This window comes from Gymnoscopelus microlampas (genome assembly GCF_963454915.1).
Source record: "Gymnoscopelus microlampas genome assembly, chromosome: 8".
Lineage (NCBI taxonomy): Eukaryota > Metazoa > Chordata > Actinopteri > Myctophiformes > Myctophidae > Gymnoscopelus > Gymnoscopelus microlampas.
Window position 1 is genome coordinate 12,847,074 of NC_139945.1, and position 27,742 is coordinate 12,874,815.

At 39.2% G+C, this 27,742-nt stretch overlaps 2 protein-coding genes across 2 annotated transcripts in view; one reads left to right on the forward strand and one right to left on the reverse strand.

Moving 5' to 3' along the window:
- The window catches only part of axl (AXL receptor tyrosine kinase), a 57,059-nt gene extending 54,305 nt beyond the window's left edge, over positions 1-2,754 (reverse strand). The window contains exon 1 of the mRNA XM_084065116.1: positions 2,573-2,754. Within this exon, the coding sequence (XP_083921242.1) occupies positions 2,573-2,753 (181 nt within the window). The 5' untranslated portion in view covers position 2,754. The remainder of the gene's footprint in view (positions 1-2,572) is intronic.
- The window catches only part of LOC311049831 (galectin-4-like), a 459,606-nt gene that overhangs the window by 77,422 nt on the left and 354,442 nt on the right, over positions 1-27,742 (forward strand). The window lies entirely within an intron of this gene.

Here is a 27,742-nt window from a genome sequence, read left to right on the forward strand (position 1 = left end):
AAGGAGCAGCATTACTTTGTACAGTCAGCCTCCATCTCCAGGCAGTGATGGTAATCACATGTTTTACTTAAATAAAAGAATCAATACTGCAATGTATATACAGTATACTTTGCTAAAAGTAGAACTGAAGTCCTGTATCAAAAATGTACTTGAGTACAAGTACAAAAGTATCGGCATCAAAATATTCTTAAAGTACCAAAAGTTGTACTCATTGTGCAGAATGTCCCGTTTCACAAGTTCAGAATATATAAAAAATCTTTTGAAAATAGCCGATCTACAAGCTCACAATGCGTCGCATCGTGATGCATTGTGAGCTTGTAGATCTGCTATTTTCAAATGGCTGAAATGTATATAGGGAATAATGTATGTTTTGTAATAATAATCAAAATCTACAAAGTAACTAGTTTCAAATAAATGTAGTGGAGTAAAAAGTACAATATTTGCCTCTGAGATGTAGCGGAGTAGAAGTAAAATACAAAAAATTGGAAATACTCCAGTAAAGTGAGATGTAGCGGAGTAGAAGTAAAATACAAAAAATTGGAAATACTCCAGTAAAGTAAAAATACCTCAAAATTGTACTTAAGTAAATGTACTTAGTTACTTTACACCACTGACTGGGGGTCTGTAGCCCCTTGTGAAGCATGCATCCCTTGTGCATTGAGATCAGAAGAAGCATCTCCATGATGATAAAAACACATGGCCACCACGGGCCCCCCAACGGGCCCCTCAACAGGTGGAGGCCCCAACAAGGCTGAAATCACACACCTGATCTCAAAAGGTCATGGCGCTGTCAAATGGCTAGCTGGGCTTTTAGGAGTGAACTCTAAATCCTCTAAAAAAGGACAAAAATACATTTCATTCAGTTTGATTCTCAGGTTGATCCCAGTCAATTCTGCTAGAGCAGTGGTTCTCAACCTGTGTCCGGGACCCCCACAAGGGTCCTAGAGGAAGTTCCAGGGGGTCCCCAGCTTCAATGACTTAGATAGTAGATAATCGTCTGCCATTATTACAAGAGAACGCACAGAGTTTCTCTTTTATCTATACAGCATTGGTTCTCAAAGTGGGGTCCGGGGACCCCCAGGGGTCCTTGAGGGAGTTCCAGGGGGTCCCCAGCTAAATGATAGATTAGGCACCAAATGGACCCTTATGGGTCTGTAACTCTGAGAGTGTACAAATGGAACCAAATGGACCCTCAGAGTTAAATTGACATGATTTCACAATATAAATTGCGGTCCAAGTGATAGAAATGCCATTAAATGGGGGTCTGTAGCCCTAATGCATGTCAAACTGGGGGTCCTTGAAATTAAAATGGTTGAGAGTCACTGCTAGAGCCGTAAAAATCTACTCTTAAGGGGGTCCCTGGCATATCTTTTGAAATAAGGGTCAATTTGGGGGTCCTTGAAATGAAAAAGTTTGAGAACCACTGCTATACAGTACGCACTGGGCCGGTGGTAGACAGACAGTAAAGGAATTCTGGACCAAATGACAGACCATAATCACAACAAATCGGGTCTAACGATAAATATTCCTTAGATCGGGGTCCCAGATATGTACACATCGTATCACATTGGGGGTCTTTGAAGTGAAGAAGGTTTGAGAATCACTGAGTCAACTATAATGATAAATGAACAGCCATGGACAGCAGCATCACACACAGTGTTTACAAACTGTACAGATTCCCAAGACTACGTTCAGCTGTTTGTTTTTTCCACCCCGGTTTTGTTCTTTTTTTTTATCATTTTACAATTCATTAGAAAAGGTGGGTGGGTGAAAAAAAAAAAAAAAGTTTTGTGAGTACAGGCACTGTGTGGGTTTTATGAGCTTACAATTGCCCAGATGTTTTGCAGCGGTTGCTCTATAACGAGCCCAGAGCTAATTGATTTAATGGACGGAGAACAAAGCTCACTAATTGCTCATCACGCTGTTTTTATCATTAAATGTTCAAGTTTTTTTTTTACCAGCCACACACACACACACACACACACACACACACACACACACACACACACACACACACACACACACACACACACACACACACACACACACAGCCAAATCCTCAGTGTTCATTTAACTACGAGAGAATAGGCTATAATACAGATGGAATAAAATGGACCCTAACCATCTGTAACTCTGAGAGTGTACCAAATGGACACTCTCAGAGTAAGACATGACTTGGGGAAATAAGGAATAAGGAGCAATAAAGTTGTAGCCTACTCTTATGTGCACAAGATGTAACAAGCCTACAACCTTGAACATGGACACATGAATCAGGGAAATAAGGAATATAAAGGGTGAAATTATTTTTTCAGGCTACAGTGTTTGACATTGTTTTAGTTGATTCCAGACTGGTTGGGTTTACAACACAGAGTGGTGTAACAAAGCAGTGGTCCTCAAACTTTTTCATGTCAAGGACCCCCGAAATTGATATTTGGCTGCGGGACCCCCATCTGAAATTATGTTGTGCCAGGGAACCCCAGAAGCAAAGATTTGTGTTAAAAATGTTCGCTTAAAAAATAACTATTCAAATATTTTACAACCAATGGAGTAGCCTACGTGCACCTACACGTACCTGTCAGTTTACCAGCAGCCACTGGTCTCAGACCAGCCATCAGCCCGACTAGAAGCAGTAACACTGATGATGATGATGATGATGATGATGATGTCCCGCTTCTTAAACGATCCGTCCGTAAAGTCTTGATCCTCATGATGAAGTGATGATGATTATAATCCATCCTTACTGAAGGTTTCATCACCGCTGGAACTGAAGTAACGTGAACCGTCTCTAGCGAAACCTCGGTATCGTGATCCCCCCATCGAATGTTGCTGCGCAATAAGTAGGGTACTTACGGTAGGAGTTGCTCCGTGCGGGGGGAAAGGTCCTGAAAGATACATAACGTATGTCTTCTGTTCTTATCTTCTGTTTTATCAACACAACGCAGCTGTTTACCTAATACTTGACCTTCTCTATAATACCAACACAACAACAACAATAATAATAATAATAATAATAATTATTATTATTATAGTCATTTATTTTATTAACTCAGAGACATTTTTTTTTGAGGATTGCATAGTACTCATCTTTGACCTGTTTTATTATATATATATATATATATATATATATATATATATATATATATATATATATAATTGTCTGTCTGTCTGTCTGTCTGTCTGTCTGTGTGTGTGTGTGTGTGTGTGTGTGTGTGTGTGTGTGTGTGTGTGTGTGTGTGTGTGTGTGTGTGTGTGTGTGTGTGTGTGGTGAATCCCAAAGCTATTTGATGTCATCTCTCTAAAGTTTTTGCACTGTACTTGAACAATAAAATGCCTTGTCTTTGCTCTGGATACAATCTGATGTGTTTCATTGCTTTATGTTGGGGCTGATTTTGATATGTTTAACAGATGAAGAATGATACTTCACAAATGTATTAAAAATGCACTGTACCAAGTGGAGGAATCTCCATAATCACCTATATTACTACCTATTACTATTACCAAATGGACCCTTACAGGTCTGAAACTATGGGAGTTTGGGATCAATGATAATGAATTTGTTTTTTATAGCACTTCCAATACAAAGTTCAAAAGTGCTTTACAGAGCAGGGTTACAAACAACAGACAACAAAGCAAAATCCAAAAAGTTTGTATATCAAATAAAAACATTTGATCGAGAACAATCACAGGTAGAACGGTTAAGAAAAACACTTTGTGTTATCGATGGTAACAAATGGGTTGTCCTTGTAATAAATAAATAGTGAGAATAAATTAAATGCATTATTAAATATTATTATTATTATTATTATTATCCTTATTATTTCATTAAATGGAAACTAGATGTAGGCTTGAGGGTCCATTTGGTTCCATTTGTAAAATGTCTGAGTAACACACCGGTAAGGGTTAATTTGGACCACTGGTGGTCCCTGGACCGTTCCGAACCAATGACCTGTATGATGAAATGTTATATAATTGAAATATAATTATGGAATTTTACTTTTCACCAAACACATTTTTCAAAAGGTAAGTTAATGTAAACCATGGTAAAAGGTTGAGAAGGTCATATTCTATAGCTGCCAATTGGAGAAATTGAACTACAAAGTCACCTACAAGAACATATATTACATATTTCTCTTCACTTTGAACTTTAACTAAACAACTTCCTTAATAGGTGCCAAAACTAATGCAATGGGAATCATTTAAAAATGTCCCCACTGTGTCCCTGATAGCCTTTTTGGAACATTTCTCTGCGGAATTGTGGATAAATATCACGTCAAAGTCACTTATACATGTCTTATAACCTAGAATTTCAACCAAACAACTTCAGTAATAGGTGCCAAAACTAAATGCCAAACTAATGCAATGGGAATCACTTAACAATGTCCCCACTGTACCTCTGATACCATTTTTGGAACTTTTCTCTGCGGAAATTTGGAGAAATATCATGTCAAAGTCACCTACAATAACTCATATTACAGACATTTATCTTACTTTGAACTTTAACCAAACGACTTCATTAATAGGTGCCAAAACTAATGCAATGGGAATCACTTAACAATGTCCCCACTGTACCTCTGATACCATTTTTGGAACTTTTCTCTGCGGAAATTTGGAAAAATATCATGTCAAAGTCACCTACAATAACTCATATTACAGACATTTATCTTACTTTGAACTTTAACCAAACAACTTCATTAATAGGTGCCAAAACTAATGCAATGGGAATCACTTAACAATGTCCCCACTGTATCTCTGATACCATTTTTGGAACATTTCTCTGCGGAAATGTGGAGAAATATCATGTCAAAGTCACCTACAATAACTCATATTACAGACATTTATCTTACTTTGAACTTTAACCAAACAACTTCATTAATAGGTGCCAAAACTAATGCAATGGGAATCACTTAACAATGTCCCCACTGTACCTCTGATACCATTTTGGGAACATTTCTCTGCGGAAATGTGGAGAAATATCACGTCAAAGTCACTTATACATATCTTATAACCTAGAATTTCAACCAAACAACTTCAGTAATAGGTGCCAAAACTAATGCAATGAGAATCACTTAACAATGTCCCCACTGTATCTCTGATACCATTTTTGGAACATTTCTCTTTGGAAATGTGGAGAAATATCATGTCAAAGTCACCTACAATAACTCATATTACAGACATTTATCTTACTTTGAACTTTAACCAAACGACTTCATTAATAGGTGCCAAAACTAATGCAATGGGAATCACTTAACAATGTCCCCACTGTACCTCTGATACCATTTTTGGAACTTTTCTCTGCGGAAATTTGGAGAAATATCATGTCAAAGTCACCTACAATAACTCATATTACAGACATTTATCTTACTTTGAACTTTAACCAAACGACTTCATTAATAGGTGCCAAAACTAATGCAATGGGAATCACTTAACAATGTCCCCACTGTACCTCTGATACCATTTTGGGAACATTTCTCTGCGGAAATGTGGAGAAATATCACGTCAAAGTCACTTATACATATCTTATAACCTAGAATTTCAACCAAACAACTTCAGTAATAGGTGCCAAAACTAATGCAATGAGAATCACTTAACAATGTCCCCACTGTATCTCTGATACCATTTTTGGAACATTTCTCTTTGGAAATGTGGAGAAATATCATGTCAAAGTCACCTACAATAACTCATATTACAGACATTTATCTTACTTTGAACTTTAACCAAACGACTTCATTAATAGGTGCCAAAACTAATGCAATGGGAATCACTTAACAATGTCCCCACTGTACCTCTGATACCATTTTTGGAACTTTTCTCTGCGGAAATTTGGAGAAATATCATGTCAAAGTCACCTACAATAACTCATATTACAGACATTTATCTTACTTTGAACTTTAACCAAACGACTTCATTAATAGGTGCCAAAACTAATGCAATGGGAATCACTTAACAATGTCCCCACTGTACCTCTGATACCATTTTTGGAACTTTTCTCTGCGGAAATTTGGAAAAATATCATGTCAAAGTCACCTACAATAACTCATATTACAGACATTTATCTTACTTTGAACTTTAACCAAACAACTTCATTAATAGGTGCCAAAACTAATGCAATGGGAATCACTTAACAATGTCCCCACTGTATCTCTGATACCATTTTTGGAACATTTCTCTGCGGAAATGTGGAGAAATATCATGTCAAAGTCACCTACAATAACTCATATTACAGACATTTATCTTACTTTGAACTTTAACCAAACAACTTCATTAATAGGTGCCAAAACTAATGCAATGGGAATCACTTAACAATGTCCCCACTGTACCTCTGATACCATTTTGGGAACATTTCTCTGCGGAAATGTGGAGAAATATCACGTCAAAGTCACTTATACATATCTTATAACCTAGAATTTCAACCAAACAACTTCAGTAATAGGTGCCAAAACTAATGCAATGAGAATCACTTAACAATGTCCCCACTGTATCTCTGATACCATTTTTGGAACATTTCTCTTTGGAAATGTGGAGAAATATCATGTCAAAGTCACCTACAATAACTCATATTACAGACATTTATCTTACTTTGAACTTTAACCAAACGACTTCATTAATAGGTGCCAAAACTAATGCAATGGGAATCACTTAACAATGTCCCCACTGTACCTCTGATACCATTTTTGGAACTTTTCTCTGCGGAAATTTGGAGAAATATCATGTCAAAGTCACCTACAATAACTCATATTACAGACATTTATCTTACTTTGAACTTTAACCAAACAACTTCATTAATAGGTGCCAAAACTAATGCAATGGGAATCACTTAACAATGTCCCCACTGTATCTCTGATACCATTTTTGGAACATTTCTCTGCGGAAATGTGGAGAAATATCATGTCAAAGTCACTTATACATATCTTATAACCTAGAATTTCAACCAAACAACTTCAGTAATAGGTGCCAAAACTAATGCAATGGGAATCACTTAACAATGTCCCCACTGTACCTCTGATACCATTTTGGGAACATTTCTCTGCGGAAATGTGGAGAAATATCACGTCAAAGTCACTTATACATATCTTATAACCTAGAATTTCAACCAAACAACTTCAGTAATAGGTGCCAAAACTAATGCAATGGGAATCACTTAACAATGTCCCCACTGTACCTCTGATACCATTTTTGGAACTTTTCTCTGTGGAAATGTGGAGAAATATCATGTCAAAGTCACCTACAATAACTCATATTACAGACATTTATCTTACTTTGAACTTTAACCAAACAACTTCATTAATAGGTGCCAAAACTAATGCAATGGGAATCACTTAACAATGTCCCCACTGTATCTCTGATACCATTTTTGGAACATTTCTCTGCGGAAATGTGGAGAAATATCATGTCAAAGTCACCTACAATAACTCATATTACAGACATCTATCTTACTTTGAACTTTAACCAAACGACTTCATTAATAGGTGCCAAAACTAATGCAATGGGAATCACTTAACAATGTCCCCACTGTACCTCTGATACCATTTTTGGAACTTTTCTCTGCGGAAATGTGGAGAAATATCATGTCAAAGTCACCTACAATAACTCATATTACAGACATTTATCTTACTTTGAACTTTAACCAAACAACTTCATTAATAGGTGCCAAAACTAATGCAATGGGAATCACTTAACAATGTCCCCACTGTACCTCTGATACCATTTTGGGAACATTTCTCTGCGGAAATGTGGAGAAATATCATGTCAAAGTCACTTATACATATCTTATAACCTAGAATTTCAACCAAACAACTTCAGTAATAGGTGCCAAAACTAATGCAATGGGAATCACTTAACAATGTCCCCACTGTACCTCTGATACCATTTTTGGAACTTTTCTCTGCGGAAATGTGGAGAAATATCACGTCAAAGTCACTTATACATATCTTATAACCTAGAATTTCAACCAAACAACTTCATTAATAGGTGCCAAAACTAATGCAATGGGAATCACTTAACAATGTCCCCACTGTACCTCTGATACCATTTTTGGAACTTTTCTCTGCGGAAATGTGGAGAAATATCATGTCAAAGTCACCTACAATAACTCATATTACAGACATTTATCTTACTTTGAACTTTAACCAAACAACTTCATTAATAGGTGCCAAAAGTAATGCAATGGGAATCACTTAACAATGTCCCCACTGTATCTCTGATACCATTTTTGGAACATTTCTCTGCGGAAATGTGGAGAAATATCATGTCAAAGTCACCTACAATAACTCATATTACAGACATTTATCTTACTTTGAACTTTAACCAAACAACTTCATTAATAGGTGCCAAAACTAATGCAATGGGAATCACTTAACAATGTCCCCACTGTACCTCTGATACCATTTTTGGAACTTTTCTCTGCGGAAATTTGGAAAAATATCATGTCAAAGTCACCTACAATAACTCATATTACAGACATTTATCTTACTTTGAACTTTAACCAAACAACTTCATTAATAGGTGCCAAAACTAATGCAATGGGAATCACTTAACAATGTCCCCACTGTATCTCTGATACCATTTTGGGAACATTTCTCTGCGGAAATGTGGAGAAATATCATGTCAAAGTCACCTACAATAACTCATATTACAGACATTTATCTTACTTTGAACTTTAACCAAACAACTTCATTAATAGGTGCCAAAACTAATGCAATGGGAATCACTTAACAATGTCCCCACTGTACCTCTGATACCATTTTTGGAACATTTCTCTGCGGAAATGTGGAGAAATATCATGTCAAAGTCACCTACAATAACTCATATTACAGATATTTATCTTACTTTGAACTTTAACCAAACAACTTCATTAATAGGTGCCAACACGAATGCAATGGGAATAACTTAACGATGACTGAGAGGCAAACACTCAACTGATTGAGCTATCTGATCCACACACTTATCATTATGAGAAAGGAGCCCACACAGATGATTTTTCATAAGGAAGCAAGGCCTCTACAATATCCATTGGCTCATGTAGGCTTCTTTTTCACAAACTTTTCTTCTTTAATTTTAGTTAATGATCCATAGATTTAGAGTAGAACATTTCACGCAAATTGCTTAAAAAAAATACAGAAACACAGGTTTTACAGTTTTTCAAAATGCTCAAAATGGTGTAAAATCTAAGGGCGGAGCGTACTGATCAAAGAGACAGCTTAGATCCATATGAATCTCAAAATGTAACCGCGTTACATGCCAAATGTTACCGTAAACCTACTTTGACCTGACAATATAATTAGCCCTTAAATTTGTGGAAGGGGCATATTTATTTACCCTGAGGGCCTATTTCTTCAATCAAAACGCCATGTACTGTATCACGAACTTAGGATCCGATCGGCACTGAATTTGAGTCTCACAGCCTCCCACAGTATTCCTCCCAGCGTATTCCTCGCGTGGACGCAACCACACTTTGCAATTTGCCAGAATTGCATAAATTCTAGTTCCAGCAAATATTTATCACATAATTATAATAGGGGTTCTGTCTCCTCATACATTCTCAATTGTACTTTTTTTTCTTAAAATATTGATCCCACGATTTTTGAACCCTCTTTCACCTGGTACCAATTATCTAAGTGGGATCCTGGGCGCTACTCTCCCCCCACTAGGGAGCCCAGGGCCGATCTCTTGCCTCCTTCAGTGCATGAGGGCCAACTGACCTTCTTGTCACCTGACAGGGGGAGTTTCCCCAGTAGGTCGTAGCGCGTGGAAGGAACACGTTATTCCAACCAGTTCCTTTCCCTCAGGTGCCCCGGCTGTCATGGGGGAGGCGGTATAGTGACCAGGATTACTACATGTTTTGTGAGGATATTAACTACCCTTGGAAACACGGGGAGAACATGCAGAGTAGGCCCTTTCGACATAGTCAATGCAATTTCCTGTGTTCTGGTGAATTTTAGGAGCTTTACACCAGGAGATTGTAAGGAGACGTTGTCCAGGAGCATCAGGATCCAGGATTGTTGGCTGCCCTGATAAACAACCCTATTTTCAATGTAACACCTATATTTACAAAGTAATAAAATATAATGAACGAGACTGATTTACATGGCAAAAAGTGTCAACATGTGAAAGTGCCACAACTAATTTGAATGTAATGAGTCAAATCAGTCAAAACACCACAATGATCAACCATTGTCCATCTGAGTGTGTAGCTGTGTTTAGTTATGTACTGTTGTGTTCTTTCATTAAATAAAATGGTGATATAACAATAGTCATAACATTATAAAGCATTCTATAATGAGGTCACGTCTAAATGCATTGTGAAATGCATATAAAAATGTATAATTACAGCTATGCACACATGAGTACTCATAATGCAATCATAATACATTATAAACCATTTTAAAATGGCACATCCAATGTCATTTTTATAGTTAAGACATTACAATCATGTTATAATATTTATAAACACTGTTAAAATGCATTAAAGTGTCATTATAAGTAACTGATAGATATTTTTAGAATAATCGTTTGTCTAGTGTCACATTCAGGGCCTAACTCAGCCTGGCTCCATATGTCTTCTCACTGTCCAACTGATTCGTTTCACCAATGAGTCAGGGCCTTGCTGTATCTCTGTGACCTCAGTATGTACTTGCCCACCAATCTTAAGATTTTATTTAGTTTGATGTTGTATGGAACTATTCCTTGTATTAGTTCTCTCCTTTCCTCTAGAGACTGCATGTGTTTATAGCTGTACAGAGCACACTCAGCACAGGCCCTCCGAGATCACTGATTATCTCTGGAGGATTACAATAACAGTTCATTGGAATTAACTTGACCATCTATGACAAAGCAAAAAAACCTACAACGACGCCGGTCAGAGCTGAGGTCAACTTGTTGTTTGAGACCTGTCATCGTCAGAGCTGACGACAGCTTGATTTGTCTCATCCGTTTTACTGTCTTTTCAGCTGTTAAACTACAAATAGTTTTAATTAACATAGTATTTCCAACCCTTATCAGCTCCCTTATCAGCTCCATCAGTCACTTTAAGTGGTCATTTGTTGCTTTATAGAGACAACAATTATAATACTTCACCTATAAGTCATTATAGAATGCTTTATAATGTGTTATGATTATTGTTGTAAACTTTTATGAGCATTAAGGAGTTATCATAACTTTAATGTGCTATAAGAAAATTATAGTACATCTTTCTTTCTCAATTGTACTTTTTGGGGGGTGGCCACAAAATAAACATTACAATATTTGGACTGTGAGAATCAAGGAGTTAATTCTATTTTCGGTTTGTAATTTTTAATTTCCTGTGTTTTGGTGATTTTTCTTAGTTTGATACTTTTATCAGCCTTGCTTTACTAGCAATGGAAGATGATGGGTACAATTTCATCCTTGAAAACGCTAAAAGTAGGCCTACACAGAAATGTATTTCATGACTGAGTAAGACCCATCTTTAACAATAACCATTCATTACTTAAAAGTTAATGTCTCTATATGATGGCATGCACTGACCACAACCATGTACAACCCTTATCAGCTCCTCCATCTATAAGTGGTCATTTTCATCTCACACACACACACACACACGCACACGCACGCATGCACGCACGCACGCGGGTGTGTGTGTGTGCGTGTGTGCGTGTGTGCGTGTGTGCGTGTGTGTGTGTGTGTGTGTGTGTGTGTGTGTGTGTGTGTGTGTGTGTGTGTGTGTGTGTGTGTGTGTGTGTGTGTGTGTGTGTGTGTGTGTGTGTGTGTTTTGAGACGGTCAGTCTCAGGTCAGTTTGAGGTCATGGAGGATGATATTGCATTTGTTTCTTTATAGAGACAACAATTATAATAGTTGACCTATAAGTCATTATAGGATGCTTTATAATGTGTTATGATTATTGTTATAAACCTTTATGAGCATTAATGATTTTTAATATGTTGTATGTGCTATAAGCAAATTGTAGTACATTATACGTTTGTTTATAATGCATAATAGACATGTGATTCATAGCAACACACACACACACACACACACACACACACACACACACACACACACACACACACACACACACACACACACACAAGCTGTGTGAGTGTGACACAAAGCTGTGTGTGAGTGTGTGTGTGTGTGTGTGTGTGTGTGTGTGTGTGTGTGTGTGTGTGTGTGTGTGTGTGTGTGTGTGTGTGTGTGTGTGGGGGGGGGGGGGCGGGGTGGGCATGCCTGTGAGACTCTGTAAGTGGCTGTGTGTGCTTCACGGGCAGACCGACTTGACCTGAGACATCAGTCTCAGGTCAGTTTGAGGTCACGGAGGATGGGTCAATCTACTTTACATTTTGATGGGGGGGGGGGCACTGTTACTCCCCTCTCAACCTGTTAAATTTGGACTAATCCAACTTTTTGCTGTGATCTGATTCGCTCAGACTAACTTGGTCTCTCTCCAGTTCTCATTATTTGTTCAGCAGAACAGGTGACATAAAAAGTGCTTGAGTGTAATTTTAAACATTGTTTAAAAGAGTGCATCTTTTAAACAATCCCAATAAAGATGAGTAATCCACGGAAAGAGTAAGTATTGCTCCTTTGTTTTAAATGATATTACCATGCATTTTTTAATCTACTGTTCTCCTTATAATGTTAGAATTGGCAAAAACGCTGGACCTTTGTCTGCCTACATGGTCAGAGTGTAGGGTAATGGAATAACTATGGAATGGACTATGGAATAATAAGTTGTCATGTTTCTAGTTGGACCCAAATGCAAGGAAGTCATAATATTTATGTAGATGTAGATCTGTCTCCATCATGAAATTGTATTTGATTGTCATACAAATAATAATCATTAACTGAAATAGGCTATGCAATGCATATTACTGACATATACAAACAAACCAACACTGACAATGACCAGTAGCAATAATTGTGCAGAAACACAAAAATACTAGGTCCAAAACGGCCCATACTCTTAACAATTGTACACTTTAAAAAAATGCAGCAACAATGGCTGATCTACAAGCTGAACACATGCTGGGTGGCGCTGAGATTGTAGATGCTATAGGTTTAAACAAAGTTAGGGCATTCACAACTAACTGGATTTAAAAGATCAAAATATGACATGGCACTGAGGCAAATGAAGTGGGATCCACATTTTGGACCTAAAATGTGTTAATTGTCACAAACACATAGAATAGAGCAGCGGCAGCTTTGCAGTGAAATTACAATAATTAAACCTTACATACCAGTGTGGATAGCAATGACTAACATCCAAGATAAAAACGTATTCATTGCTTAGATACTAGATGGGCACCTGTAACATAAACATAATAAGTGAATATAATTGTAACTGTCACGGACATACTGGTAGGATAACTGAAATTATAATATATTTGATGTAGGCTGTAATATAAAAAAGCGATAAAGGGATACTGAAATAGACCTACTCTATACGGCCATACTGAATTATCAGTTGTGTAGTCTACATTTGTTCAGACGTTATAAAATAATGATTCCTTGGTAAGCAAGCGCACGCGCAAGTGATCACGCACGCGCACGCGCTTAAATGAGCATATGTTAAGTACTTTGACTCTCTGGCCAGCGTTAGATCAGATGCACTGCATGGTCACATTTAAATTCATTGAACAGCGACATATGGACAGGAGTGCTGTTCCATTCAGCACTTCGGACAGCTCCCTTTATACTAATAGCAGTGGCTGCATTCTATTTTCAGCCAAGTTATTTAAATTCAAAGGAGCTTTATTTGCATGAGAAGACATACGTTTACATTGGCAAAGCAAGTGTCAAAATATAATACAAAATAGCTGAACCTGCAGGAACGTATATACAGTCGGAGGGGGTACAGCATTATGTAAACAGAGCTATGTCACATTGCGTCATTATACATGTTATATATACCAGGGTATCAAGCTTTTTTAAACAAATTACATGGATGATTGATTGATGTACATTTTTAGTGAGACGTGAGAAACAGTACATGGAAGTACAATTCACAATACAAGGTCAACTAAACTGGAAAATTATAAAGCACTAAGCTTGTTTAAAATGAGTGGCAACACAAATAATGATGACTGCAATCAGCAGTCTTTTGCAGTCACTTTGGGACAGGACACTTGCAGGACACTCAATGGTTTGAAGTCCTTAGGGTGGTTGTATTATATTGGCTAAAAGGCTGAAAATCACCAACTCACAAAGAATGATAAAACATGTTTTCTTAATTGCAATCTTTGTTTTTTTACTGTGCACCTAGCCCTCATGAGACATAACTATTGTACCATACTCTCTGTTATTGTTTTATGGGAATATGTGAGTCAAGACATTTGAGTTGTTGATATACCTATATAATAACAATAACAGTGATACAAAATAAATACATTAGCCTGTAAAATCATTTTTGAAACGAGGAAAGCATTCGGTTTGGCAGTTACAACAGCAGGTGTGCTTACTTTAATGTTAATGGTCAAATGAGTATTTTTTGGGTTTGTCATTGGTGTCTTGTAAATTTGTATGTATTTTATTTGTAATCTAATATGTTTTGTATTTCAGAACTTATACTTTTAAAGTGTTTGGAAAGGTGAGTTGCCTATTGTACTTACAATACATTGTTATACTTCTGCATTGAATATTGTAACTCACTTTTTAACAATAACTTTTGCAAAGTTAATGTAACGCATTTGTGCCCCTCCCCCCCTCAAACCGGTGATCCCAGAGCAGATATGATTTACAAAAAAGATAATTCATAGGCCTACTGCCTCTAGTGACTACTCTGCTCCGCCCCTCCTCAAGCTGCTCCCCTGACTGCCCTATAGCCATCAGTGGTCTCAGCTGTGATAACAGAAGACGATGATTGAATGGAATGTTAAGAACAACTATGCAGTATTAATTTGCTCTTTGCAGGTTTTTACTGCTAAAAAGTTTGATTAATTTCCCTTACCGAGCTAGGTTGTTTTACACCTTCAAATAAGAGCATGGTAAAAGTTGTGTAATACACTCTGTTTTTCACATCTAGACAAAACTGAAGTCAGAGACAATGCAATCTCTCTCCCCATGTCTCTCTCACTCCCCCTCTCTCTCACTCACACACACACACACACACACACACACACACACACACACACACACACACACACACACACACACACACACACACACACACACACACACACACACACACACACACACACACACACACACACACAAACAAACAGCTTTAAGTGTAATGTTGTTGTTTTTTGTGTGTGTGTGTGTGTGTGTGTGTGTGTGTGTGTGTGTGTGTGTGTGTGTGTGTGTGTGTGTGTGTGTGTGTAGGGGTAAGACTGCTATGAATCACATGTCTATTATGCATTATAAACAAACTTATAATGTACTATAATTTGCTTTTCGCACATTAAAGTTATAATAACTTTAATATAAGAATGAGTTATAACAATTAATGCTCATAAAGGTTTATTAAAATAATCATAACACATTATAAAGCATTCTACAATGACTTAGAGGTCAACTATTATAATTGTTGTCTCTATAAAGCAACAAATGCAAAAGCATCCTCCATGACCTCAAACTGACCTGAGACTGATGTCCGTGAAGCGCACACAGCCACTCACAGAGTCTCACAGGCACGCCCATACCCCCCCCCCCCCCCCCCCCACACACACACACACACACACACACACACACACACACACACACACACACACACACACACACACACACACACACACACACTTTTTTTGTTACGCATTAGTCATATTATATAATAGTTATTCAATGATATATTCTGAATATTCCATTATTGTAGATCACATTAACACAAATATATATATTATTAAACAAAAATAGCCTATTTTTTAACTCTCATACCAAATTACTTCTAGGCCACAACTGTAATCCCAATAATGAAAGTCACTAATTAAAGTTGGCATTCTTCTTAATAATAAACAGGATGAAAAACAAAGCCAAGTGACAGCTGTGTACGTAAACGCGACGAGTGTGCATGCCGTACACGACTGGTTGCATGGTTGTGGCTAATCTGAGTTCCCAGAAGTTTTCGCCAGCTCTGGCGAGGAACTTCTGGGCCACAGCCCTGGTATTTCTGGGCGGGATGTACGTCACGCTCTGAATCTGAGCGGACACGCCTCTTACCGGTCTGAGAGCTGTGCAACTCGTCTAAAAAGTCCGACGAGAGGCAAACAGCAGTACACAACAATGGCGGCCGAAATTTCTCAAGGGGAAATTGCTTCCCGTCGATCCTATTTAGATGCATCACCCACTGCATGTGGATCCCGCCCCCTTTTCTTCATTGGCTGTTGATTTGAATCACAACGCAGTGGCCGCGCCCCTGCTGTCCAAGCTCCGACGCTAACCCTCCCAGACTAGGTTGTGGCCCTCATGAAGTCACCTTTTGTTCAATACACCATTACCACAATTTTGGAGTCCTATATGATGGAATTTCAGATTCCAAGCAAACATCTGTTGCTACATTGTGATAGCATTTTATTTAGCTGAAACTATTGTCAAAATAACTGTTTTTCCTTTTTCCTTTTTTTTTTAGTCACAAAAACAGACAAATACTCTGGCGGAAATCATCACAAGCGTAAATAAAATTGCGCTCACAAATGACATAGAAGAAAGCTATTATCCTCAAGAAGGATTTTGGGGGGCAGTCTGCAAAGACCTCAAAGTTCCAAACTCCCTACCTGATCGCAAAAAGCTCAAGAAAGCTTATGAAACGGTAATTAATATGTTTTATTATCTTTTTTTTCTCTTTCTTTCTTTTTGCTTTCTATCTTTCTTTCCCAGTACGATAGCTATATAGTCATGTGATTCAGATGGATCTATCCGATATTTCCCATGGCTAACATTGGCTTCAAAAGTTTGCATGATTGGTCCATTTTGAACACAATGCCTCATATCATGAACGCAGCTTGCGATTTCTGTTAACTTTCCCACGTATATTCCCACTAGGCCGAGGAATAAATGCCAACCTTTTCAAATTGGCCTGGTATAGCGTTACCAGCAGGTCTAATTTATCAAAACATGCACATTTTTGTATCAAAATGCCACAAATCATGAATGCAGTGTTCGATTGGCGTGAAAGGCCTAAGAATAAATGGTAAATGCTTGAATAAGGACCACCTTTTCTAGTTGTTGTTAATTTCATCCTTATTTGTGTGACAATGAGTCTCTCTACTCAATTATCCACATTTAACATCGTAATATCAATTTTCTACATTACTAATCTTCCCCATGTGCTGCTTCCGCAGAGTGTACAGGCCCAGGAGCATCTGCCCCAGCAGAATGTGTCTCCAGTCAGAGGCGGACAGCAGTCTGCGTCCCTTCAGTCTGACCGGAACACCAGCCCTGAGCCCCAGAGCACAACAGCATCGTCCACAGTGGTCCCTCCCCCCAGAGTGAGTACACCAGGCCAGCACAGGAATGGCATCATCAAAGCCAGGGCCTCTGTTTCATTAATAGCTGCGTTAAATAGCAGTGTTAACTATAGGGTTGAGAGAAATGGAAAGTAAGTGTCAGTGTTTTTAAGATTATTTAAAAAACTTTCTAATACAACTGCCAGCAGTCATATGATTTCTGAAATTGATGAATACAAAAATATGCTATTCGATATGTTGAAATTACAGAGTGAAGAGGATCCTGGTGGATCCACTCTGAGTGCAGTGGAGCTTTCAGATGTACAGGAGGATGACAGTACTCAGGACGAAAAGAGTGAAGTAAGTTGTTCTGGACTGTTGGGTTCATTAATAGCTTTGCCACTAAGCATTGAGCAGTGTTACAGGGTTTAGTTATATGGAAAGTAAGTGAGATTATTTTTTGGATTTTTTATAAATATTTCAAATAAAACTGCCCGCAGTCATATGGATTTTGAAATTGATGAATCCAAAAATATGCTATTCGATATGTTGAAATTACAGAGTGAAGAGGATCCTGGTGGATCCACTCTGAGTGCAGTCCAGCTTTCGGATGTACAGGAGCCTGACACTACACAGGACGAAAAGAGTGAAGTAAGTTGTTCTGGACTGTTGGGTTCATTAATAGCTTTGCCACTAAGCATTGAGCAGTGTTACAGGGTTTAGTTATATGGAAAGTAAGTGAGATTATTTTTTGGATTTTTTTTATAAATATTTCAAATAAAACTGCCCGCAGTCATATGGATTTTGAAATTGATGAATCCAAAAATATGCTATTCGATATGTTGAAATTACAGAGTGAAGAGGATCCTGGTGGATCCACTCTGAGTGCAGTCCAGCTTTCGGATGTACAGGAGCCTGACACTACACAGGACGAAAAGAGTGAAGTAAGTTGTTCTGGACTGTTGGGTTCATTAATAGCTTTGCCACTAAGCATTGAGCAGTGTTACAGGGTTTAGTTATATGGAAAGTAAGTGAGATACATTTTTGGATTTTTAATAAATATTTCAAATAAAACTGCCCGCAGTCATATGGAATTTGAAATTGATGAATACAAAAATATGCTATTCGATATGTTGAAATTACAGAGTGAAGAGGATCCTGGTGGATCCACTCTGAGTGCAGTCCAGCTTTCGGATGTACAGGAGCCTGACACTACACAGGACGAAAAGAGTGAAGTAAGTTGTTCTGGACTGTTGGGTTCATTAATAGCTTTAAGCATTGAGCAGTGTTACAGGGTTTAGTTATATGGAAAGTAAGTGAGATTTTTTTTTTTTGATTTTTTATAAATATTTCAAATAAAACTGCCCGCAGTCATATGGATTTTGAAATTGATGAATCCAAAAATATGCTATTCGATATGTTGAAATTACAGAGTGAAGAGGATCCTAGTGGATCCACTCTGAGTGCAGTCCAGCTTTCGGATGTACAGGAGCCTGACACTACACAGGACGAAAAGAGTGAAGTAAGTTGTTCTGGACTGTTGGGTTCATTAATAGCTTTGCCACTAAGCATTGAGCAGTGTTACAGGGTTTAGTTATATGGAAAGTAAGTGAGATACATTTTTGGATTTTTTATAAATATTTCAAATAAAACTGCCCGCAGTCATATGGAATTTGAAATTGATGAATCCAAAAATATGCTATTCGATATGTTGAAATTACAGAGTGAAGAGGATCCTGGTGGATCCACTCTGAGTGCAGTCCAGCTTTCGGATGTACAGGAGCCTGACACTACACAGGACGAAAAGAGTGAAGTAAGTTGTTCTGGACTGTTGGGTTCATTAATCTTGCACCTATAATTGACGGCCAAACTCATGGGGCTACACATGTGTGTGCGCGCGGTCTCCACGCACACACATGGCCCAACTAACTCCACATTTTACCCCAAAATTCCTCAATATTCTGCCTCTGAACCGGCTGCTTCCCATACCGTTACTCTACTTCCATGATGTACAATAAATATGAAACGCATTATGCCCCAATACTATGCAAATCTCTTCCCCAGCGCGAAATTCACTTCCGGGTGCTTATTTTGGTCTGACATCAGAGAACCCACATATTTGGGCATAACTGATATAGGCAGCTCCATATATGGAGATGTCTGACACTATCTGACATCACCATAATGACAGGGGCACAGCCATCACGGTCCCATATTTGGGCATAACTGATATAGGCAGCTCCATATATGGAGATGTCTGACACTATCTGACATCACCATAATGACAGGGGCACAGCCATCACTATAAAGGACCTGGATGCCCTGGCCAATGCCATTATGGCTGGAAGGAGCCATTATGGCTCCTTCCAGGCTCCTTCCAGACCATCAAGTACCTGTACAAATACGTACATAAGGGAGCTGATGTTGGCACCCTCGACATTGAAGACAGGGATGAGATCTCCAAATTCATCAATGCCAGAACCATTGATGCTCATGATGCACACTGGAGGACTATGGAGTACAAGATCCAGGACAGACTCCCTGCTGTCACCAATCTCGCCATCCACACAGACGGCCAGCAGAGCATAGTCTTCAGAGAAAGCCATGCACAGGAGGCCATAGCAGCAGCCAAACCCACTACATTGCTTGCCTTCTTCGTACTAAACAGCCAGGACCCTGAAGCAAGGCAATATCTATACATGCAGATTCCCGAACACTACACATGGAAGGCCCACATGTGGAATAAAAGAGTCCACGCACCCAAGGACAGGGAAATTCCACGTACAATAGGAAGAATGTCCAATGTATCCGTGCTCCAAGGAGAAAGATTCTACTTGAAACTGCTCCTAGCACATATCAGAGGACCACAGACCTATGAGGACCTTAAGGTACATGATGGCAACCACTATGACACTTTCAAAGACACAGCTCTAGCCATGGGCTTGCTTCAGGACGATCTAGAATGGATTACCGCCATGCATGAGGTGTCACGCTACGCATCTCCAAGGAAAGTCCGCGAAACCTTTGCCATCATCCTCCACTACTGTCACCCATCAGAGCCCAAACATCTGTATGACAGATTCTTTGCAGAGCTCAGTGAAGACTTTCTCCATGCGGAGGCCACTGCACAAAGGTGCCCCACAGACGCAGTAGACACAACATTCATACAAAATCAGCTACTGCTTGCAATTGATGATGAACTCTCACAAATGGGCAGCGGTCTATCCAACTACAATGACATGCCACAGCCAAGACCACTAACTGCGCAGGAAAGGCTGACACAAATCTTCAGATCTGAAAAATTCAACATAACACAGCAACAACAAATTGTACAGTCGCTTGCTCCTAAGCTCACTGCGGAACAAATGGCACTCTGCGAATCCGTCTATCAGGCAGTGCATGCCCCACAAGAAGAAACCATCACACGCCAGTTCATTCTCAACTCCCCTGCAGGATATGGCAAAACCTTTACCTTTAAGGTCATTGCTGCTACGATACGCGCAGAGCATGGCATTGTGCTGTGTGTGGGCAGCACAGGCTTGGCAGCACAGAACCTGGAGGGCGGTAGGACCGCTCATTCACGATTTAAGATCCCAATCCCCATTTTCCAAGACTCTGTCTGTGCCATCAACGCAGAGTCCAATCTGGCCAAGCTCATTAAAGACAGCAACTTAATCATCTGGGACGAGATTTTCAGTGTTGACCGCTTTAACGTCGAGTGTGTGGAAAGAACACTGAGGGATCTCATGCACTCACAGCAGCCTTGGGGTGGCAAAACTGTCCTCCTGGGTGGAGACCCAAGGCAAACCCTCCCCGTTATCAAAAGAGCAGGCAGGCCCCAGATAGTTTCAGCATGCATCCAGATGTCAACACTCTATCCTCGCATGAAACACCACAAGCTAAACCTCAACATGAGAACACACGCAGCAGAGAAGGACTTCTCCCACTATCTCCTTGCATTAGGGGAAGGAACACTCCCACACGAGGAGGACACAGAATGGCAGGTCCGCATTCAACCCCACCACTTGGTTCACGATCTCCAAACTCTCATTTCATTCACCTTTCCTGACTTGCAAACTGGATGTGTCAACAAAGACAACCTTCTCAATGGCACTGTATACACTCCTCTGAATAATGACATTAGAGAAATCAACAACATATGCCTGGCAGACTTCCCTACAGAACAGAGAGTCTACTTTTCAGCCGACACAATTCTGGAGGACGACCACAAGGACTCCATGCCTGTGGAATTCCTCAATTCACTGACACCCTCTGGAATGCCTGATCATAACCTCAAGTTGAAAGTAGGAGCCCCAGTCATGCTGCTGAGAAACCTGCAAGCAGGTCCCGACCGCACTCTCAAGAATGGCACCAGAATGGTGGTACTGCAGATGATGGACAAAATCATTGAGTGTGAGATTGCAGCTGGCACAAACAGGGGTGAAAAAATCTTCCTCCCAAGGATACCTCACTATGACAGAGATGAGGAGCTTCCCTTCACCTTCATCAGACGACAGTTCCCTATCCGCTTAGCTTTCTCTGTTACCATCAATAAGGGGCAGGGGCAAGAGAACGAACGAGTTGGCATCTACTTGCCTCAACCTGTGTTCGCTCATGGCCAACTCTACACAGCCTTCTCCAGGGGAAAGAGAGCCAGCGCCGTCAAAGTTTTCATTGTGAACAATGATGAGGGAATTACTGACAACGTTGTTTATCCCGAACTCTTTTATTAATCCAAACATGCTCATTCAAACACTTTGCATGTGCTGCTACTCCCTGATTGCATAGTGACAAATGACCTTCATTCTTCAACATAATTGCCATTGCCTTTGTTTGTATTCTCCCCCCAATGCAACATACTGTACACCTGCTCCTGATTAATGCTTCACTGTTAATGTTATTCTGGATGTCATTTCATTTCACTGCTATTTTGCCTTTCTCACATTTACATGTTGCCACCAACACTGTCCGACATCACACCATGCCAATAAACCATGCTATCTAACAAACAATGCAATCTCATTTCAATCAACAACAACCCGCCTACATTCATACCCAATACTTCTCTTGCCTCAATCACATTACTCAACACTACTACTTCCTTGCACACTACATGTACACACCTACACAGTGCGACGTCGCGCGGACGCTAGATGTGAGGGCCGCGCAGCGGCCCGAACTTCTAGTAGCTTTAAGCATTGAGCAGTGTCACAGGGTTTAGTTATATGGAAAGTAAGTGAGATTATTTTTTTTGATTTTTTATAAATATTTCAAATAAAACTGCCCGCAGTCATATGGAATTTGAGATTGATGAATACAAAAATATGCTATTCGATTTGTTGAAATTATAGAGTGAAGAGGATCCTGGTGGTTCCACTCTGAGTGCAGTGGAGCTTTCGGATGGACAGGAGCCTGAGAGTACAGAGGACGAAAAGAGTGAAGTAAGTTGTTCTGGACTGTTGGGTTCATTAATTGCTTTGCCAGTGAGCATTGAGCAGTGTTACAGGGTTTAGTTATATGGAAAGTAAGTGTTATTATTTTTAGGATTTTTTAAAAATAATTCAAATGAAACTGCCAGCAGTCATATGGATTTTGAAATTGATGAATACAAAAATATGCTATTCGATTTGTTGAAATTATAGAGTGAAGAGGATCCTGGTGGATCCACTCTGAGTGCAGTGGATCTTTCGGATGGACAGGAGCCTGAGAGTACAGAGGACGAAAAGAGTGAAGTAAGTTGTTCTGGACTGTTGGGTTCATTAATTGCTTTGCCAGTGAGCATTGAGCAGTGTTACAGGGTTTAGTTATATGGAAAGTAAGTGTTATTATTTTTAGGATTTTTTAAAAATAATTCAAATGAAACTGCCAGCAGTCATATGGATTTTGAAATTGATGAATACAAAAATATGCTATTCGATTTGTTGAAATTATAGAGTGAAGAGGATCCTGGTGGATCCACTCTGAGTGCAGTGGATCTTTCGGATGGACAGGAGCCTGAGAGTACAGAGGACGAAAAGAGTGAAGTAAGTTGTTCTGGACTGTTGGGTTCATTAATTGCTTTGCCAGTGAGCATTGAGCAGTGTTACAGGGTTTAGTTATATGGAAAGTAAGTGTTATTATTTTTAGGATTTTTTAAAAATAATTCAAATGAAACTGCCAGCAGTCATATGGATTTTGAAATTGATGAATACAAAAATATGCTATTCGATTTGTTGAAATTATAGAGTGAAGAGGATCCTGGTGGATCCACTCTGAGTGCAGTGGATCTTTCGGATGGACAGGAGCCTGAGAGTACAGAGGACGAAAAGAGTGAAGTAAGTTGTTCTGGACTGTTGGGTTCATTAATTGCTTTGCCAGTGAGCATTGAGCAGTGTTACAGGGTTTAGTTATATGGAAAGTAAGTGTTATTATTTTTAGGATTTTTTAAAAATAATTCAAATGAAACTGCCAGCAGTCATATGGATTTTGAAATTGATGAATACAAAAATATGCTATTCGATTTGTTCAAATTATAGAGTGAAGAGGATCCTGGTGGATCCACTCTGAGTGCAGTGGATCTTTCGGATGGACAGGAGCCTGAGAGTACAGAGGACGAAAAGAGTGAAGTAAGTTGTTCTGGACTGTTGGGTTCATTAATTGCTTTGCCAGTGAGCATTGAGCAGTGTTACAGGGTTTAGTTATATGGAAAGTAAGTGTTATTATTTTTAGGATTTTTTAAAAATAATTCAAATGAAACTGCCAGCAGTCATATGGATTTTGAAATTGATGAATACAAAAATATGCTATTCGATTTGTTGAAATTATAGAGTGAAGAGGATCCTGGTGGATCCACTCTGAGTGCAGTGGATCTTTCGGATGGACAGGAGCCTGAGAGTACAGAGGACGAAAAGAGTGAAGTAAGTTGTTCTGGACTGTTGGGTTCATTAATTGCTTTGCCAGTGAGCATTGAGCAGTGTTACAGGGTTTAGTTATATGGAAAGTAAGTGTTATTATTTTTAGGATTTTTTAAAAATAATTCAAATGAAACTGCCAGCAGTCATATGGATTTTGAAATTGATGAATACAAAAATATGCTATTCGATTTGTTGAAATTATAGAGTGAAGAGGATCCTGGTGGATCCACTCTGAGTGCAGTGGAGCTTTCGGATGGACAGGAGCCTGAGAGTACAGAGGACGAAAAGAGTGAAGTAAGTTGTCCAAATGTTCCTGTTAATTCACTGTTATTGGGTTTTGCAACCAAATCATTTACATACGATTTCACAAACTGCTTCTGCATCTCTAGAAGTAATTGAACTTGAACCAAAAATGCGCTTTTAACTGTCCATTACAGATGAATATTGAGATTGACTGGGCACAGGCAAAACATGTATTTGTTCTTGACTATAGCGAAATATGCTTAATGTACAGGCCTATACGTTACACATATATCCATAAGAACAAAAACAAATCACACCCAGTGTGAAGTGGGCGGTGTGTGGTCATCACAACATGACGCACTTAAAAAAAACATAAATGTGTTTTTTTTTAAGTCCATACTGCTATTCATAGGGCTGCACATGTGTCATGTGTTTCGCTAGACAATCACAGTCCTGAATTTGCAAAGTCAGCCAATCACATTACAGCTAGTGGTGATGACACTAGCTGTAATGTAATTGGCTGACTTTGCAAAAGTATAGATTTGCATTGACTTTGGAAGGGTTAGCGTTGTAGACTGCGTTGTAGACTATTGGCCAATCACGGTGCAGGATTGGTCAGTGTCCAAACCTCACTTATAGGGGGCGGTTACACCGCCCCAGAAAGTTAGCAATGAAGGGATCTGAGACCCAGAAAAGGACAAATAAGTTGTCAGCCAATATAAATTGTGGTCCTTTGGACAATATGCAAAGGTTAATAGGTTAATGAACTTCAGGAATTCATTGAAAACATTGGCTGTGCACTCTGTCACACACATGCTCACATACACTCATTTGAAAGGTGTCATAACAGATACCAAATCATAAGAGTTCATCTTAAGAATGAACCCCGCGTACATGGCAATGGGCCCAATTGATATGAGAATAATTTTCTTTGGAGAGAAATGTGTAACACATGGTCTGAGACAAGTATGTTTGGACATTTACATTTGTGGAGACCATACTTATTAAATGTTGCATATACAAGTTTATATATACTTACTGATCTTATTTCCCCCCCCCCCCCCCCCCCCCCCCCAACTATTTGGGTTATAGAGTCCCTCGGTATCAGAGGTACGACATGCTGCCAGTAGTGAGTTTTCGGAGAAAGGGAAATTCTTCATACGGGATGCGCCAAAGAGTGGCTTCTTCTACATCGACAAAACGCGATGGCAGAAATTACGACAGCGACAAGAAAAAAGACAATTTTTAGGTCTGGATTGGACAAATCTTATGATGGATGGCATCGAAACCATCCACCCTTTCTGCAGCTTCGGATTCGAAAGACATGCAGTGAAGACAAAGTTCTCGACAAGAGTGGGAAAGCTGTTCACCTGTAAAGGCTATTGCCGCATGGATCACTGTCCAGTCAAAGTTGCGGTGACAGTAGACGATGACTCAACCTTGAAGGCCAACGTTGTGTTCTCTGGTGGAAAAGTTTTCCACCATAAGGATGACCTAAAACGAAGGCCTGTGCGTGGCCATGCACGTCGTACAGCCGTTGCAGAGGCACTGCATACCAAGCACCCCAGGGCTCATTATCTGGAGAAGATGCTAGATATCTCAGAGGAGGTCATGGACTCTGGGTGCAGAGACAAAGCTCCAACACCATCAGTTCTAAAGAATATATCTTGTTCTGTAAGGAGACGGGAAAGAGCTGATAATAATGAGATTCTAAGTCTGCAGAAAATGTTGCAGGCAAAGACCGGAGGTGACACTGAAGTGCTGCAGAGAGTACTCATGCACCCAAAAGGGGTGATGCTTTGGTCAAAGAAGACTCTGTCAGTCTTCTTTGACCGATGCAAGACTGACGTGGTATACCTGGATGCAACGGGAAGCATCGTTCGGAAAGACCCCAATTCTCCGCCGTACTACGTGTACGAGCTCATAGTGAGAAATGCGAAAAAAGGTGCATCCCCTCTACCCGTGGCGACGTTCCTAACGTGTGACCACACAACTGCGTCAGTCCTGTACTTTCTACAGTCCTTCCAGACAGACATGGCAAAACTGCATGGCAATCAAACATTTAAAAGACCTGCCATGATAATTTGCGATGGATCTATTGTCCTCCTTCAGGCGATTTCCTGGACATTTTGTAGGATAAGCCTCGAAGAACTCCAGCAGAGGTACTACAACATCATTACAGGACAATGTAAAGGCAAATTTGACCTCCCAATAATCCACCGTTGTCTGAGTCACATTGTTAAAAATGCGAAGGACCTCTGCAAGAAAAGGTGAGATACAGTATGTTTGTGCTGAATGTATAATTGTTTTTTTTTGTTTTTTTTATGAATATAAGAAATAATTTAAAGTTTCTCTTTTCCCCTATAGTGTCCCAAAGCACTACTACAGTCTGGCCATGCATGTCTTTGGCCTACTGGCAGAATGTGCCACACTGCCCGAGATGGACGAAACTGTTGACAGTGCAACAGTTCTTTTTTCCAGTCCATGCACTGGTCCAAATGTGCAAAAACACTTCAACAACCTCCAGCAACTCATGTCCAAAAAGGGAAGTAGTGAGATTGACAAAGGAGTTGTGGAGGAGGACTACGAGGTAATGTAAAAAAAAAAAAAAAAAAACCTAACTATAGTCACAACCGATATACGAGTACCATGCAAAATATAATTGATCGTTTGTACTTTTTTTTTTTTTAATGTTAAAGTTTATTTAAAAAATGAAAGTCAATGTTTTAATCTACAACCTTTTCCGTTTCTGGAATAGAAATACAATTCAAGGCAGATATTTTAGACAGATTTAGACCTGAGGCCAATTCTAAAAACACCTTCTAAATCCTAACATTTTTTGGAAGAACTTCACATTGTTATTGTTGCTGTCTCCGAATTTCAAGAATTTCTATTATTTTCTCAAATTCATGCACAACTTCGTCATACAAGACGGTCAAGCTTATAAGTAGTGAAAATAGCAGATCTAAAAGCTCACAACGTGTCAACACATTGTGAGCTTGTAGATCAGCTATTTTCAATATTTTAAAATGTTTTTAAGATAGCAATTACAAAACTTCTGGGAGATACAATGTTATTACATCGCTAATTACACATGCTGTCCCGGATTGAAAGGTATAACAACATGTTGGCTTTCCAGGTCTACATGGGTTTAAGGTGGACGGTGGGGGTGTGATCTTGAAATATCCTAAATTATAGATTTTATAGATGATAGTAGAATCGGCTTTATTACTTGAGAAATGTTACTTAGC